Source organism: Pundamilia nyererei, unplaced genomic scaffold (genome assembly GCF_000239375.1).
Source record: "Pundamilia nyererei isolate P.nyererei 1_Seehausen unplaced genomic scaffold, PunNye1.0 scaffold00003, whole genome shotgun sequence".
NCBI classification, from domain to species: domain Eukaryota; kingdom Metazoa; phylum Chordata; class Actinopteri; order Cichliformes; family Cichlidae; genus Pundamilia; species Pundamilia nyererei.
The window spans coordinates 800239-818382 of NW_005187404.1; the positions used below are offsets into that span (position 1 = coordinate 800239).

At 41.2% G+C, this 18144-nt stretch overlaps 1 protein-coding gene across 1 annotated transcript in view; it reads left to right on the plus strand.

Annotated features, from left to right (window-relative positions):
• The window catches only part of veph1 (ventricular zone expressed PH domain-containing 1), an 80073-nt gene that overhangs the window by 30983 nt on the left and 30946 nt on the right, over positions 1-18144 (plus strand). Inside the window, exons 5-8 of the mRNA XM_005720551.1 lie at positions 7449-7612; positions 9045-9254; positions 15394-15614; positions 17217-17423. Of these exons, the coding sequence (XP_005720608.1) occupies positions 7449-7612; positions 9045-9254; positions 15394-15614; positions 17217-17423 (802 nt within the window). The remainder of the gene's footprint in view (positions 1-7448; positions 7613-9044; positions 9255-15393; positions 15615-17216; positions 17424-18144) is intronic.

An 18144-nucleotide genomic window follows, 5' to 3' on the forward strand; every position in this document is an offset into this window, starting at 1 on the left:
CTATAATTTTCGGTGAAAACTTGGAGTATAGAACATGAGAGGACAGCGTGGGTCTCTTCTAACTCAAAACATGGAAAAGAGCAGAGAAAAGCTGGTTACAGTGTGGATTCTTATTGAAATCTGCAACTTACTCCAGCACTTCCAGGGTGGACACTGAGGCATTCCCAAGCCAGCTGAGAGATATGAATCACCCCAGCATGTCTTGGGTCTGCCCCGGGGTATGCCTGAAACGCCTAACCTAGGAGGCGCCCAGAAGTCCTCTACTCTGAGCCCTTTGCTAATGATTCAGCTTCTTATTCCTCTCTCTACAGGAGAGCCCTCCACCCTACAGAGGAAACTCATTTCAGCTGCTGGTATCCTTGATCTCATTCTTTCGGTCACTAACCACAGCTTGTGTGGCCTCAGCATGGCCTGAGGCTTGGAGGTGCTGATTCTCCTTCCCGCTGCTTCACACTCAGTTACCAAGTCATCCAGTGCTAGCTAGAGGTCATTTCACGATGAAGCTTAGAACCACATCATCCACAAAAAGACAGAGAGGTTATCCCAAGAGTGACCGAACAGGAAGTCTTGCATCCTCATAGGACACTCGGTGATGTGGTCACATAGCACATCCAGACTGGTCAGGCAAACGCTCTCAAGAGGATAAAGAGCTGGTCCTCTCTTCCACCAGGACAAAGACCGCAAAAGTGATCAGTATCACGCCCTTTTAACATGCCTGCTGTAGTTTGACACTAAATGACTTCAACTTCAACAATCATCAATCAACAATCAGCATCATTAAACTAAGTAAAATTTAGAACGAATTAATGTTTCAGAATGCTTCTATACTCAGAAAAGAAGCCTTCATATAGGCTCTATTGTGTTTCGGGGGTGTTTGTATTGTAAATGTTTCCATGTTTTGCCTCACAGCTGCAACGTCAAGTGGGAATTCAGCCAGCTGGAAACACATCTTACAGGCTTTTCTATCAGTCGAGCAAAGAAATGACTTCACGGTGTGCTCGTGCATGAGTTGTATCCTTGCAGTGACAAATGACTTACTTATAGTTTATGTATGACTTAGTTACACAGCTTTTACACCAAGGGAATATTTAATATCAGCCACACAGATGTGTTCAACGTGTTTCCCGCTGCACTTCATTAAGCGCTGACTCGGCAGAAAGAAGTGCTGAGAAACATTGCAGTTTGGGTCTTAACAGCCTGAAAGCTTCACTCGATACCACAGAAAGAGTTCAAAGTGAGAATCGGTCTATCAGCTGTGCTAGTATCGATCAGCATTTATGATTTAGATATAAAAACAATTGTATCCACTGAACATTTTTATTCATTGTGCACACGTAATGAAAATCCTTCGCAGTCTTTTCTTTACTTTCGGGTAACCGAATCCCTTCCAGACATCTGTGCAGTCGTGTCATATGAGCTTGAATATTTTAAACTGTGTTTTTTTCCTTCCCTGCTGGGGGGTAATGGGGGTGGGTGGTATTGGCTCATCCAATAAAAACATACACATTCTCAAATGTATGGGCTTTCTGGGAGAAGTTCATCTGATTTCTCTTGCATTTTGATTTGTCAGATTCTCACCCCCGTCACCCACCTCAGAGTGTTCGATTAGCATGAAATATGACAGGCTGGACATGTGTACATGGAATGTGCTTTGGAAGCTGCAGAAAACACGTTAAAGTCGTAAAGTTCTCCAAAAACATCCCTCTGGACATCGTTTGCGTTGGTCTCTGCAGTTTTCTCCCTGCAGTAACCTCCCTGTTGTAAAGGTTCTGGGGGTTTTCTTCTTTTCTGTTTTTTTTCTTTGTCAGATTATGTGCATTGTTTAATGTGTGGAGAATGTACTCATCCACAATACTTAAGATAAATCGGCAGGCCAGCTGACAATGAAAACCTCCTTCTAGCTTTTTAAATGTAACACAGAACTTCTGGCGCATCTTCAGCTCATTTAAACCCACATTTTCATGTGAATGCTTCTTGATCTTCTTGAGGTTTTGGTCTTGAAGTGTCAGGGAATTGTTTTTTTAGTCAAATTGTTTTCTGCAGCATAATTCACATCTGAGTTTGCGTGTTTTTGTAAACTTATAACATTTTCTTGATGATTTTGCTCATTTTCACATAGAGAAAAATCCAAAAGAACCAAAAAACATCTCTGCAAAAACACGAGAGAATGTTTACTTTCCTCACCGGCTAGATGTGTCCGGGGCCAGAAAGTAAACAGTGGAGGAACGTTTCTACTAAGTCCATAGTTGTGAGAAAACCCATTCTCTTATAAGCCTCTGCTACAACCAGAGATGGACAGTAACGCGTAATCTGATTACTTTTTTCAAGTAATGAGTAAAGTAAGGGATTACTATTGCAAAAACGGTAATTAGATTACCGTTACTTTCCCGTAGGAACGCTGCGTTACTAAAACCGTGATTTTTTGCGAGAATGTCTCATGACAGTGACGTAAGCGAGTGCACCGTTAGTGACAACAGCTGTGTGCAGATCAACAATGGATCACATATCGATTGTGGGAGAGAGTATGAGCGTGCAGCGTGGAAGCACTGACCTTACTTTGAGTTTGATTCCATAAAAAGTGACAAAAACATTAGTGTCCATCGTGTGTGGGAAGAAAACTTCTTCTTACAGCAAAAAAACCCCTAAACTTCTAAGCAAGCACCGAGTAGCTACGACGTAATGGGAAACTCACAGAGAAACTCGCGGATTCTTCAGCTGACCACGGCACACTTGCACCAGGGTAAACCTCCGCCTACCCCACTCCTGCTTTACAGGTGAAAATAGAGCAACAGGACCGCTGAGTCTTTGACTTTATTTATTTTCTGCTGTGTTTTACTTGCATCTATTTGAAAGACTGAGTGTAAACACAAAAAGTATTTTATTTTATGTGCTGGAATGTGCAGAAAATAGCTTTAAATGTTAAACTCATTTATTCAACTCAGAGAATGTTGCATATAATTAAATTTTTGCTTGATGCATAAAGTTAAAAGATTAAAACTGATAAAACAAGTTAAAAAAAGAGACTTTTCCATTTGATTACATTTTGTATGATGGATTATGCAGAAAAAGTAGAACTGGGCTGAAAGATCTATCACTTTATCACCTCTTCAGGTTGTAAATCGGGTTTTTAAAAAGTAACTAAGTAACTAAGTAATTAATTACTTTTGAATATAAGTAATCAGTAAAGTAACGGGATTACTTTTTTGGGGAAGTAATTAGTTACTGATTACTTTTTTCAAGCAACTTGACCAACACTGGCTACAACTACCCAAGCTGTTTCAGTTTGCATGGTCTGACGTGTCCCCGAAAATAAAACAGTTTGCTGCAAGGGCCATTTAGCTCAGGCTTTGAGTCAGACTGAGGTCAGGTCGCGTCACAGCCACAAACAAACTGCTCCTGAATTTGCTTAAGACCAGACTGAGACCGTTTCCTCTAAAGGGTTTCTGTGCTGTTGTTTTGCTCTATATCCAAGTTTCTTTACACCTCTCCAGACCACCGCTTAATTTTCAGTTTTAATTTAGATATTTTTCTGTATATGAACTTGTGCACCTGACATCCCTCTCTCTTGAAGCAGTGAGCATGACACATTATTTAACCTTATTGATGCCAATTTAGAAACTTTGTAACTAAATTTAGCACTTTTTCATACCCCTGTTAAATGCTTTTTCCTCTAAAAATGCACCTAGCAGTTTACTGTGGTGTCACAGACAGTAAGCAGCTGCTCTTATGAACGTGAGTTTGATGGAGCCCTGTCCATCCATTTGGACTTTCCAACCAATGTCTTAGGTACCCAGTACTAATGGCTGTCTTAATTCTTGATGGCACAGATTCACCAAGGTGCTGGAAACATTCCTTTTTGGACCTTATTGATATGACAGCATCACACAGTTGCTGCAGATTCATTGGCTGCACATCCATGATGAGAATCCCCGTTCCCCTATCCCAAACGTGCTCTATTGAATTTTCTGATGCCCTGATCACTGTGGAGACCATTTGCGTACAGTGACCTCATTGTCATGTTCAAGAAACCAGTCTGAGATGTTCTGAGCTTTGTGACATGGTGTGTTATCCTACTGGAATCAGCCATCAGAAGATGTGGTCAGAAAAGGATAGACATGGTAAGCAACAATACAACAAGACCCTTTGGTGGTGTTTAAGCGCTGCAAAGGGTTGTCGTGATGTTTACGCCAGCTTTACCATCTTAGTGTCAAAGCAGAAACTGACACTCATCAAACCAGGCAACGTTTTTCAAGTCTGTCACATGTAGCTGTAATGCTTAGTGTTGTGTCCTCTCTGACTGCAGAGAAACTGAGACATCCAGACTACAACTGAAGCTCTGGAGCTTTGAAAAAAAGACAGGTATTTGGGGTGCCCTTGTTTTAGTAGTACTTAAATACTGTCTGTATTATATTTTAGTAACCCAAGAAAGAATATGCATAAAAACAATGGCTGATTTATTATTGTTTTTTACTTTCTTTTTAATCAAAGTTGAATGTCTCTGTAGATTTGGACACAAAATGTTTTGAGGGACGGGTTCTGTAATTCTGATGTGACATTTCGAAAACATGACACTTCACAGTGAAAATGTCAGAGAAAACTGTTACCTTTGTTTGCTAAAGACAAAAAACAAAGGTCAGTGCATGAGCGCCTGTCACAGTGTCACGTCAGCTGTTGTTTGGAATGAAGGTATGAAGGTCAGATATTGTATGCAAACATGCAAGCACTCAAACACACACACACACACACACACACACACACACACACAATTCAAAGTTAAAGTGGAAGTTGACCTGCTAAGCATACTAGAAAATCTATTAAGATTTTTTTTAAGAGAGATGAAGAGTTATCAATGTCTTAGTCAAAAAAGCTAAAACATGTGGCTTCGAATCAAATCTACTTGAGGACATAACTTGTCTCATTCACACAATCACCTTTTTCTACACCTAAGTGCTTTCTAGCTAACATTCATACTCCGATGTGGAGTGTGACTTGGGGTTCAGCTTCTTGCCCAAGGATTCTTTGGCATGGAGACTGGAGCAGCCAGCGATTAAACCACCAACCTTCCAGTTATTGAATGACCTGTTCTACCTCCTGAGCTACAGCCATAGAAGCAAACAGCCAACATATACAAGAAACCCCTGCAACATGCTGAAGCAGGGCTTCAGAGACTATGCTACAAATTGTAATTGTGCAAAATTACCTACCAAAAGTTCTTTCTACTAAAGTTAGAAACACTAGCTTCTGATGCTAAGCGTGTACTCGCATTCACCGGAGAAAAATACTTATTTATTGGAAACAATTACTGACAAAGCTCATTTTTCTTCTGATGTCATTCAAACAGATCCGAACTTGTCCAAATATTTCATAAAAATCCAACAATTTACAGTAACACTCATTTTATTTTTCAAATGACTTTTTATAAATGCAAGTGTGTCTGACAGTATAAGGGGCTCAAATACGTAAGCTGTGTAAATTCTCTGTTTCTGGGCAGACTCTTGTCTCCTCCGGCCTTTTAACATTCCTGTAAAAGACCCGTAAAAGCTGCAACCTCGGCTTTATGGTTATTACCAGCTCTCTCTCTCTTTCTGTGCACTAACTGTGTCAGTCTCTTTTTATGGTGATTTGTGTTTAAAGTACAGGGGTGGTGCCTGATAGTCTACATTAGTGTACATTAGTGGACATTGCAGGCAACATTTAAAGCAAGAGAAGTGAGCATAAATAGAGCCAATGACCGTCTTATAAATATTATCTTCCATTTGCACAGAACAGTCAGACCTCTCTGTTGGTCTGTTCCAACATCAAACCTGCTGAACATTTTTGAGTGGACAGCCTGTGGTTACAGTGATTTATAGGTTAATACTGGTTTTAGTGTAATGTGTAATTTTCCTGTGGCTCTGCCTCGTCTGTTCTAAGCCCCTCCCATCATTCAAAAACACCTCTGCCAGGTAAGAGGAATCATCTTATGCCACTGCTCCTTTACATCTTACCTCCAACAGCAAATCTCACCTGATTTGATCTGACACCGCCTGTGATTGGCCAAAGTCTCCTGATGGGGCCCAGAGGAGGTGCAGGAGTCTTGATTTGCTTACCTGAGCTTTAATGAACTTAAGTTAGATTAATTTTGTCGTATTTGTGCAGTGCCACTGTTTGTTCGGTGTGTGTGCTAAGGCTAGCTAAGCTCAGGAGTGTTAAAGTACTTCTTAAAGCCCTCCTCTAGTAGTTATTCCTCCAATCTGACCATTTCACCTGCTCTGCAAATACTATAAATCCTAGTCCTTTAAAGCAGTTGATACAATTTATATCAATTGCAACAGTTAAACATAACGTGACAGGGCTTTTGGCTTTATGTAATACTCAAGAACCGTAGTACAGAACCCTGAGAGGTCCCATAATGTTTACCATTTGTAAACAAGAGTCTTTGTTCACTGATGTGAATCATTTAAAGATGTTTTATATGTTAGTCAAAGGCTGTTGGGTAATACTGTGGGTTTTCTTGGGCTCTTTGCTGATCAGCAAATGCCTTTTTGCCAGTCATGCGTCAGTACTGGCTGTCTCAGCATCACTGCATGAGTACTGACAACGAATGAAAATTTCATTCCCGAACAGAGATGTTGTCTCATGACTGGTAATCTGATGTGTGTCTTCTGAGGATAGCATTAGAGCTATGCCAAAGGCAACTTAAAAAAGAAAGGTTTTAAACAATATGCTTTTTCTTCTTTTTTTGATCAATCTCAACATCTTTGCTTCTCCAAACACAGAAATAAGCACATAAAACAGGCTCGGATGCAATATGTCAGACCTAAATCTCTGCAGAGAGGATGACAAAATGCAAAAGTGACCTTTTTCACCTCCTGTAATAAATGTGCCAATGCGACACTGACCAGCCCGAGCTAACAGCCTCCTCTAACTCTGTAATGACCCTGTTTGAGTCATCCTGCTGCAAACAGCAAGGAGCGAGAAACGGACAAAAGAAACGTTGTCACAGTGTTATTTTCCTAAGTAAACAAAAGAATGCCTTTTGCTTCTCTCTCACCTTCTTTCTCTTCCTGAAAAGTTTTCTTAACATTTTGATTACTAGGAAAAGCAAAGGAGCAGCTGACCCCTTAATGCTTAGCTGCTCGTTCGTTGTCAAGATATATGTGTGTAATTTGATGGTGTTTAGCTGGTCTGAACATTTTGGGTACTGGTACCCAACCACTGAAGATCCTTCCATCCATTTTCTTCCACCTATCCTTTTCAGGTTTGTGGGATTAGTGAAGATAAAACACAAATTCAGCACGCTTTAAATGCATGGAAATGTTAAAAAAGAGGTCAGGTGCTCAGTGCAGTTTTTTTAAAGTGACCTTTTTTTTCACACAATGACCACTTTGTGTGGAATCTGTTTGTAAAAGGCTTTGAAGTTGTCTCTGGGGCTCAATAAAACATCTGTGTTTCTCTTTCCCCGCCAGGTAACCACATGCTGTTGAGAGTTCTGCCCTCAGTCTACCCCAAACAACCAGACACCATTCACCACCACCTAGGCAACCTCACCGCCATGATGCCACAGCTGGAATCCACCGAGCAACAACACCTGATCAGGCTTATTCAAATGGTTGCCGAGCAACATCCACTTGTGAGTTTTTGTGCTGACGAATTAACAATTTACTGCGCTTGAAACCAACTATTCAAACTATCCACTTTCATTTGGATTATTTGGATAATTTTTTCTGTTAAGTTATGGCTGCTCATACCACTATTACTTCACCCGCAATTTATATTAAAATTTCAGTCATTGTGTCACCGCTTTGCAGCCAACACGGTGAAAATTACAATAATAATACATATAAAATGTAATGACAGACTTCTAAAATGTTTCTATTTTCTTGTTTTTACGACAGGTGGCATTATAAATGTGTTCAGCGCTCTACATCATTTAAATGCCTCCCACCACATAGTTCAGACCGTGTAGAAACCTCAGTTGTGTGCTTGGTGAGGCTTATTTAAGTGCCTGTGTCATTTTTTATAATGTGTTTTGGGTTTCTTGAAGCTTTGCCGGTCTCTTCCTTCAGTGCCCTTGATCTGACTGTTTCAGGAATCCATAGTCAAGTGACACCTAAACATAGTATATACATGTTATATCTAGTATTAATAAAAACTAAAACGAGGTAAATGCATTACAGTCAGAACTGATGGCCCATGTGAAAGTAATCCAGTATCTAGAAACAAAAACACTCGTGAAGAAGTTGCGAAATCCAGCATGTCTGTGATTATGTCGTTTCTATCTGTGACTGAAATGTATGCAAATGAATGCATGTGGAAAATGCATTGGAGAAAAAAAAAGAGAAAGCACTGGGAGAATTGGGACTTTGCATGTGGTGTGCAGGAATTCCCTTAATCCTGGATATTTTGGACCAGAGCTGCTGATGTTCAACGTGAAGGAGGGGGTGGGCGGGGAAGTACCACATACCAAGCAGAGCACATGGTGGTAAAACGCAGCCTCAGTTGAGAAACAAAAGCAGCCATCTGGAGTTATTCTAATGTGAACCCCCCACACAGGCACACAGGAAAATATTGTAGCTGTGTTCGTCACAACAGTTACCAAATGTTTGGCATCTTGAGATTCACTTTTCGTAAGTGATGCGGCATTAAAATGGCACTCATGTGGAACTTTTGAACTGCATAACCTATTTTTCATTTGTCAGACAGAATTGTTAACAGGACATATATGGCTTCATAATCTTTCACAACAACTAAAAGAGCTGGCAATGGTGGATATTGTTAGACCATTCCAGTCTAGTGCAATCTACTATGACCCTTACAGATTATGAGCAGGAGCTTTTTATTCACTCAGTTTTTCCAGACATCCCTACAGCCAAGCTTTTGTTTATTATTAGTCACGAGTATCTTCATCTCACTCCGAGGTCACTCCTCTCACCTACGGCCTTCACTGGAAAGATCAGGGCTCCTTTTGGTAGTTGTTATTTGTCATGAATAATGCTCTGTTTTTATTTTATTTCCCCCTCTCTAATTCTCTGCTTCTTTCTTTGTTTTCCTCATCCATGCAGATGTTGAGCCCTCAGGTTCCAACGTTGGTCGGTTACCTAGGGAACCAGTCTCTCACCGAGGCTCTTTTAGGAGCACTTGTCGATGTGTCTCAAGCAAGTCCTTCCTCGCTGGTCAGCTTTCTGTCACCGCTCAGGATCTTGGGACAGCAGTGCCCTGCTTTCCTGGCTCATGTGGCCAAAATCCACGGTGCTGTGGGCATTATCAGTGAGGTAAAAAAAACAAACAAAAAAAACACACACACTCAAAAAAGAGCCTTACCTCATTTCAAATTTTGGTGATCTCACCTTCAAGTTCAACTTCTGGTACACCTCTGGGCCACTCCAGTTGCAGCTATTTTTAGATTGCTTCCCGGAGATGATCTTTTGACCACTGGAGGTCAAAGTAGATGATTTGTGCATGATCTGCAGCTCTCTGGAAGCTCAGGAGTATGCTCTCTTTTTTTCATAAGCAGCAGCACACTGAAAATGTGGCAGCTTTTTGGCCACTCTAGCATAACACACTAAACCTGCCCTCCACACCAGAGTTACCATTTTTTGACTATCTTCTACAAAATGAAACTCAAGTTGAAGAGGCTTAACTGTAAAGGCTTTTACACACCGGATATGATTAGACCATCACTTTGCATCATTGTGTGAATGGAATAAGTGGATACATTTTAAACACTTTAACTGCATGACATAAATTCATATTTACTGTTCGTTAAAGCATATTACCTCAATTAACCTCAATTAAAAAGGTCAGAGTCTGGTATTCTGGCAGGTGAAGATCTAATTTGAAGTAACAATGAAGGAGCAATGTTCTAAGCCTTACCCTATTGTTGCAAACATAACACAATTTTAGGGAACATTAACCTCAGGTGAACCCCTCCCACAGGCCCACCTCCAAGGTGAAGCCCGAGCGACCCTGTCCTGGAGTAAACAACGCTTCACTTTCTCTGGCCCCTCAACCAAAGCCAGTTTGCCTTGAAAGACCCTACCAGGGGAAAATTGCCCCTGACAACACAGATCTCAGGAGCACCCAAAAATCCAAACCCCACTGCCACCATGAGTTGGCAATTCATGGCCTGGCTGACTCAATGAATCACCTGACACCAAGACTGTGACACCCCTCTGTTTAAAACCAAAAACAGACACACGTTATTTGTGTCTGTATTGACTTTTGCACAGATTTAAAAGCAGATTTGAATACTGCTAATACAGCATGACAGCTCCTGTTACATCCAATAAGTTCACTTTTTGTAGAGATTAAAAATATCAAAATTTGTTTTGAAAGAGACACAATTTGTTCCATGTGCATCCTTTAACCTATGGGTCACACATATGGCTGCCATCAGATGTTACTCAACAAATAGCCTTATAAAAGAGCAAAATGCAATGATATATAAACTGATGGACAACAATAAAAGATTGTCTTGACGATGAAGTCTGTCTTTGATAAAGCAATATTAAGCCCCAATTTCAGTGTTTTATTTGTCCAATGACCTGCTGCTGTACACAAGTTCAATACTAATAAACAAAAGTTCATAAAATGAATTAATACAGAAGAAGAAAAAAAAAAGATTCCTGCTAATGATCAGCATGCTTACACAGCACGCTCTCACAGAGCCCCTAATACGGCTTTATAAGTTGTGTTATCTTATGTTGTGTTCTTTCAGGTTTTAAAATGACGACAGAAAATACTATTATTGTTATTATTATCATGTCATCGTCATCTAAAAGCGTTCAGTGTAGACCTTGTAGGTTTACAGCTCTATTGCTAGTCTTGTTCTAACCCTGTTAAGTATTTATGCAGCACTGTGTAATCATACATGTGATGAAGACCCACTTTATAGTCAGTCTGTGATGCCTGTGTGTGTGTTTGGGGGGTTTAGACTGACAGCAAGACAGGTGAGAGCTCCCACTTTCTTTTTCTCTTTTCCTCTGGGTGCATTTTGGGCAGTTTAACAACAATTTAGGGGAAATTAGCAAAAAAAAAAACCCATTATGACTGTCTCTACATGAAGTGTTCCCCCTCCACCTATACTTATATACAAACACACATGCAGAAACAGAAACGGACGTACACAGAAATCTCAAAGCTGGAACCCATAATAGGCTTTCTATTACTCCAGGGCAAAGTTTCCCTCTGAAAGTTCCCTTCCTCCTCAATCTTCTTGTCAAAAAACCTGCCAGCGCAGTTTTAACACACTCACAAATACTCATACACGTTCAGATACACAGATTGTTGGACCTCGGTGTCCTGCCTTTCTTCACATTGGAACCATTTGGAAAATAACCAGTGTTTTCTGGGAAATGCCCCTGCTGAGGCCTCCTGATGATGGCAGTGGAGAGACCCTCCTGTGGGTTCGTGTTTGTGCCCCGCAAGCACGCACACACACATACACACAACCTTTCACACTGGGATGCATTTGTTCTTGATTGCACAAGTCTTTCGCTGGCTTCCCTCAGCCACCTGAAGGGAGTTAGTCTATACTGTGTTTCTGGACTTATTGCGTGTTGGATCAGAATATGTCACTGGTGAAAGAAACCCTTGCACACTGTGGACTGCTGTGGACTGCTTTTTATTCAAGCAGCGCTGCAGGAAAATATGAAAAAAGAAACTGATGGAATTGCAAACAGTCTTGCTCTACGTTGCTATACAGAAATAAAACTAATCAAACCTAGTCCCACTCAGTGTTGAAACAGCCAGATTACATGCAGATTGCTTTGTGACTACTGCCATTAGTTTTCTCAAATGTGTGTCCATTATAATTTCATCAAAGATTACTGAAGTAAAACAGCAACTACCTATTCTTCTATCTCGCTCCCACAAGTGCGTTTTTTAACAATAGGAACACAAAAAGCTGTGCGTCAGCTTCATGCGGCACTCACAGTTTTTAAACCACTCTGATAAGAGTCATTTTCCTTCAGTTACAAGGAACGTCATCATCATGCTAACTTTAACTGCTGCTTAGCTGGATGCAGGTGTGACCAACTGAGGAGCAACAACAATTAATTTGAACCCTCATGGGCCACAATCCACTTGTGTTTAAAGTTTTGGAGGGGGTTTCCTGCAAGAAAATCTTTGTTGTTGTAGGAACACTAATCTGTTTGCATAAAACATGGTAGCAGAAAGCATCAGGCCAAATCTGGCATTAGCAACAATCCCACTGCAGTTTCTCCAGAATCTGCTTGTGTGCATTTGATTGATGAGGACTTCATTCAACTCTGAAGTCGTTCTGCATTTAGTGCTAATCCTATGCATTTAAAATACCCAGTTTGTTATTATTTGGAAAGAAATTTAGACAGTATAGTTGCGACTGCTATATAGGATCACAAGATGGGGCTTGGTGATGAACAAAGGCTATTTTCACACCTTTGGTGTTTAGTCCGTTTAAACTGAACTCTGGTACTTTTTTACCCGTCGATTCACGAGACCTTTTGGAGGAGGTGGCTTTGTTTATGGTGTGAACGTGATCTGAACCAACAACCAGCTACTGTATATGCTGCAAATTTGAGCTAAACACCTTCCCTTAGCCAAGTATGCTTTGTTTTCTGGGGTGCAGCAGCGTATCATAGGTGTGCATACCAAACGGTCAGTACAGGTTAGCAACTAGCCATAACAGTAATGTAAATTCTCTATGTTATGCAGAACAGAACAACCTTCTTCCTGTATTTACATCTGGCCTATAAGCTATAAGCTATTTCAGTGACGTATTTTGGTTCACTTTGAGATTTTCTGTGGGGAAAAAACCCAAACCAAAGCTACAAATTTACAAACTCATCAACTGATTCAAACTAGGGTAAATGAACTATAATGTGCGTAGTATTAGCAACATCTCAAAGCAATGCTGAGAAACCAGCGTGTGCAGTTCTCACTTCTCCCTGTACCTGGTTCTACTAGAGATATCTTGGTGTTAACATGGAGTTCTTTCTTCCCACTATCACCAAGTGCTTGCTTGTAGGGCTTCATCTGATGGCTAGAGAATTTCTCTCTGAGACAGCTGATGTTATAGATTGGTGCTATATATACATATAAATTCAATTCGACAGAACAATAAAAGATATATATATATTTGTTTGAAAGCTTAGCTTTAAACTTGTAAACTTAGCTTTACATCAGGGAGGCCACAAAGTCAAACTCACCCAGCAGCTGATCACAGTCCCTGCTCATATCGGATGGTGACTGTGGAGCCCGCTGGCAAATCTCGGATAATGTGCATCATTGCAGTTTCTTTAGCCTGCAACAGTTGTAGCTGCCTCTCCAAGCCACTTTGCAACCCACCCACACCCTACCCCGCTCCACCTTTGCATGCTGCATCTGACTCTGTGAATTAACAAACTTCTTCTAAATAAATTGATCTTCACACTAACTTAAAGTCTTTGAGATGATTATGATTAAGATTGTCAGTTGATTTTAGGCAGTGTTACACAAATTCTATATACCTGAAAGATAAATATAATCGTATTTGTTTGCTGTTGTTTTTATTTAATAAATGAAGAGACTGTAGAGTGACTGTGTGCCAGACTGCAGCTCCAATTGAAGCTAATGCAAAGAAGCAAGGGAAGAAAGGAAAAGAAAATAACTGGGTGGTAAGCAGCGAGAGGATTTGGCTTGTCACTGTACCGATGCAATGTTTTCTTTCTTTGCTTTTTCTCTTTTGGTTTGAATCCCCCGGTATTTAATGTTTTGTACACACCAGCGCAGGTGCTATTGCCAGAGGAGCTTGGCTCAAATTATTGTCAGTGACTGAAACAGAATGGGCCACAGTTTGTTTCCCAGGGAGGCATTTGGAAATTTATTTGTTCAGACACAAGGCTGAAAAACCATAAATCTCTAGATCTGTGTCAGTCTTCTGCAGATTGGCAGTTTGGAAGAAGATCTGCCCCCCCCTGCCATCATTTTCTGGAAAACATGGAAGCTCATAATTAAAAACAGCTAGTAGTTCTTTTTTAAGACCTTCCTGTTATTGTCCTTTTTGGCAGAGCTTTACAAAAGAGTTTAGCTTTTAAAGCCGTAATGTGTTCAGGATACGAAATCAAGGCCAAGTGCTGTCTCCAAATAATTAAACGTAATTTGACGATTGAAGAGATCTTCATATGTCCGGCAGATTTTTAAATTTTATGCTATTATTCTCAGTTCCAAAGTGAAAATGATGCGAGCCTCTGCGTATGCTGAAATATTTGGAAGAATTTTAGTAAGTCCTTAAAAAGTAAAATCATCTGGAAAAGCCTGAACTTTAGTTCAGACGTAGCCAAAGCCTGAGCTCCAGCCACGCTCCAGAGTCCTTTTTGTGCAGAGCCGTGGAAACTCCTAAATACCTGCTTGGCATGTTGTTAGGTTTAAATGTTTTTTAAAAGTCAAGTTCTTCCTTTTGTGGTAGTTTTGGGATCCACATAATAGAAACGAAGTATCCTACAGAGAGTGTTTTTGAGGCATGCCTGAACGATGCTGTAACTGCGTTGTTCTCTCCTCGTTACAAGGTGTTCTAGAGGGCTGGAAACAGAGGTTGGCTCTGCCCGCCATCAATCAATCACTTCTTATCTGAGAATTCGAGAAGGAAGGAGAGTGTTTTGAGTTTTTAGTTCTGCAATGTGAGTTTTATAAGACGCAAGTGTTTAAAAAAAGGTTTTTGACCACAGATGGGGATTTTTTGGCTTTAGTTCTGCCCTAAAACACCACAAGAGAGCTCTCACTCACCTTTGATCATCTCCTGTCACGCCGATTTCTGCGCTCTGTTTAAAATGCGGCTGCTCCTGTTAAATAAAGCTGATTACATTAAAGTATACGTTACACAATTTTGTATACAGAAATATATATACAAGAGAGGCATGGGGCGTCTATTGAGGGGGTATTGCACAGGTCATATTCCTGGTTAAGTATTACTCTCTCAACAGTCACAAGACTGTATATGTGCTGGATTTCATTTGTACAGAAACATGCTGGGAATGATGAAATGTGGTTATTACGGCAGTTCAGTTGGAAAGCTATTACATTTGGGAAAAGAACAAGTTTGTATTTTAAAAAGTTTGCTGGGAGCCAGCCTGCATGTGTTTGTATTTATTATTGTTTGCTATGATTTAATAACAAAAGAAGTTACACCAAACCCTCCCAAACAGACGGGAAGAGGAAAACTCATGTGTGTTGAATTACCATAGCTAAAATTCATGCTTTCTTCACCAAAACACATGTAACTCAACAATATTCCCAAACTGCTGCAAAACACAACACTGGGCCCCTTTTAAATGAAAAATAAACCATTGAACAGTAAAAAATCTTCCTCAAAGTCCTCGGTTATTTTTCTGTTTAATTTTATACCAAGACCAGTGTCGGCCAGGGCTGATATTATGTGTGGTCTCCTTTCTCCAGACTCATGCTCACAGCTCGCTGGTCTACCTGGTGTCCCTTCTGGGCAGCATGGAGCACAGCTTTCACCACACCCTTCTGCTGGAGGTCAGAGCGCTGACCGACCGTTACCCATCTTTACTGGGCGGCTGCGGTAAAGACATCTACAGGATGAGCAACTCTTTCACTGCAATAGCCAGGCTTCTGGGAAGACGACTGGAGGAGAAATCAACATCACACTGCAGGTTAGGAAACACCTGTTAACATGGGCTGCATGAAATCTCTTAGCGGTGGTCACCTAAAATCTTAAATAGTGTCTCTACAGCCTCTATGGATTGCAGCAGCTACTATGGAGAGTAGCTAGAGACAACTAGAGATTGATATTCAAGTGTTGCTGATTATATTCTTGTTATGTTTTGCATTCGCTCAGGAGTCACTTTAATAAAATTCGAGTTTGTGCAGACTAAGCAACTACAATGCTCTGTTTCTTCCTTTTATTTAAAAAGGGATTTGTGCACTCACTGGCCAGTTTATTAGGTTCACCTGGTCAACTGCATGTTAATATAAAAAAAATAAATCTAATCAGCCACCCACGTGGCAGCAGCTCAGTGCATTTTGGCATGTGGATATGGTCAATACGGCCTGCTGAAGTTCAAACCGAGCATCAGAATGAGGAAGAATTTATATGACTTTGAATGTGGCATGGTTTTTTTTGGTGCCAGATGGTTTGGTCTGAGGATTTCAGAAACTGCTGATCTGATGGGACTTTCCCACACAATCATATTCTGTTGATAGCAGAGGACCCCCAGGGTGGTCGAGAATGACTGAGCTACGATCCTGTGGGACTTCCAGATACAGGCGGACAAACTAGTGATGGTCAAGTAGAGAAAGGCGACCGTAGTGACGGATGTAGCTATACCAAGTGATAACAACATTAGGAAGAAGGACCACGAGAAGCTCAAGAAATACCAAGAGCTGCGAGAACAACTCGAGAAGATGTGGAGGGTAAAGGCAGAAGTGGTCTCGGGACAGTGACCCCCAAACTGGGCGAGTGGCTCCAGCAGATCCCAGGAACAACATCTGACATCTCTGTCCAGAAGAGCGCAGTTCTAGGAACAGCTAAGATACTGCACAGAGCCCTCAAGCTCCCAGGCCTTTGATAGAGCACCCGAGCTTGAAGGATGAAGGCCGCCCCACAGGGCGAGTGGGGGATTTTTTTTGTGTCAGAGACTGAGTCATGAAGAGAATACACATACTGACTCGACACATTGAGCTGTGTTACTTTGATCGTGACACTAAAATCAAATCTGGGTCTGTTACAGCGCACTGTTATTTAAGGTCATTAAAATATTTTTCTTTTTGGTTTTGCCTTCAAAACAATCTGCGTTCACAAGAAGTGAACACGCCATACCGTGCATACGCTGGCCAAGAGTCATCTGGCTGCCCTGTGGAAATGACACACACACAGCTCTCTTCTAAATAAGAACATTGTGTGCAGAGTTTGAGGCTTCGAAAGACTTTGCTTGGGGTCTTTTGGAAGAGAGATAGAAGGGGAAAAGGATTGGAGGGAGGCAAAGGCAGTTTATTAGTGAAAGAGCAGGGGGGAGTGGAAAGGAAGCCCTCTTTCAAACAAGTAAAAGTTTTGAAGGATATTTGTATAAAAACACAAGTAAGGAACGAAAAACAGAAAAGAGCGAAAGAGGGTTCAACACAATTTGAACCAATTAATGTAAGAAAGAAGCAAATTAAGCCAACGTTTGCCAGAGCGGGAGAAACTTGTGACACCGTCAGCTTCAGGTCACACGTATAGCAACTATAATGTGAACTCTGGCTCTGTGTGCATTCAGGGTGGATGAGGCGTTCCAATCAGATGGAGGAGGAGGAGCACCAGAGCAGCAGCTGCAGGTGAAGATCCAGGCCTTTGAGGAGAAACTGGGAGACACGGTGGAAGATGAGGAGGAGGAGGCAGCAGGGGAGGACTCCCCTGCCCCGCAGCGACGCTACAGCCTAAGCCAAACAGTCAGGGAGGAGAGGCGTGAGATGAGATTCAACAGGTCAGTTAGTAAGAATATGCTTCTGCTCAGTGTCCTCTGAAATCTGACTGGATAGAAAAAACATATTTTTATGAAGAATCTGGTGGATTTGAAGAGATGCCTTGAGCCAAGAAGACGTTTCTATATGTGTGTTTGTTGAAGAATGTAAACACTGCCACACTTGGAAAATTTAGTTTATTTTATGAAATCGAAATGACACAAATTTACACATAAAACAGTGACCAGGTACATCACTGCCTCAAAAGTTAAAGACTGTGTTGGAGGTGTGTTGCAAAGTGGCTTGCAGCAGCAACTGCATCTGTAGCAGGCTAAAGCAATTACAATAGGGCTTCCTTTATGAGATATACCAATGGGATGGTATCAGCTGAGCCAGCAGACACTGAGTGCTGGCATAGAAAGAAATTAAACATTAGCCATGTTTTCGCAAAAACAAGCACGTCTTTAATTCTTCTGTATATTGTCCTCTAAAATTTAGACATTTTATGTCTATGCAGCTTGTGGGGATAGGTTAATTGGATAATCCAAATTGCCACTAGGTGTGAATGTGCGAGTGAATGTGAGTGTGAATGGTTGTCTGTCCCTGTGTGTTAGCCCTGCGACAGACTGGCGACCTGTCCAGGGTGTACCCCGCCTTTCGCCCTATGACAGCTGGGATAGGCTCCAGCGCCCCCCGCGACCCTGAAAAGGATAAGCGGAAGCGAATGGATGGATGGATGGATGT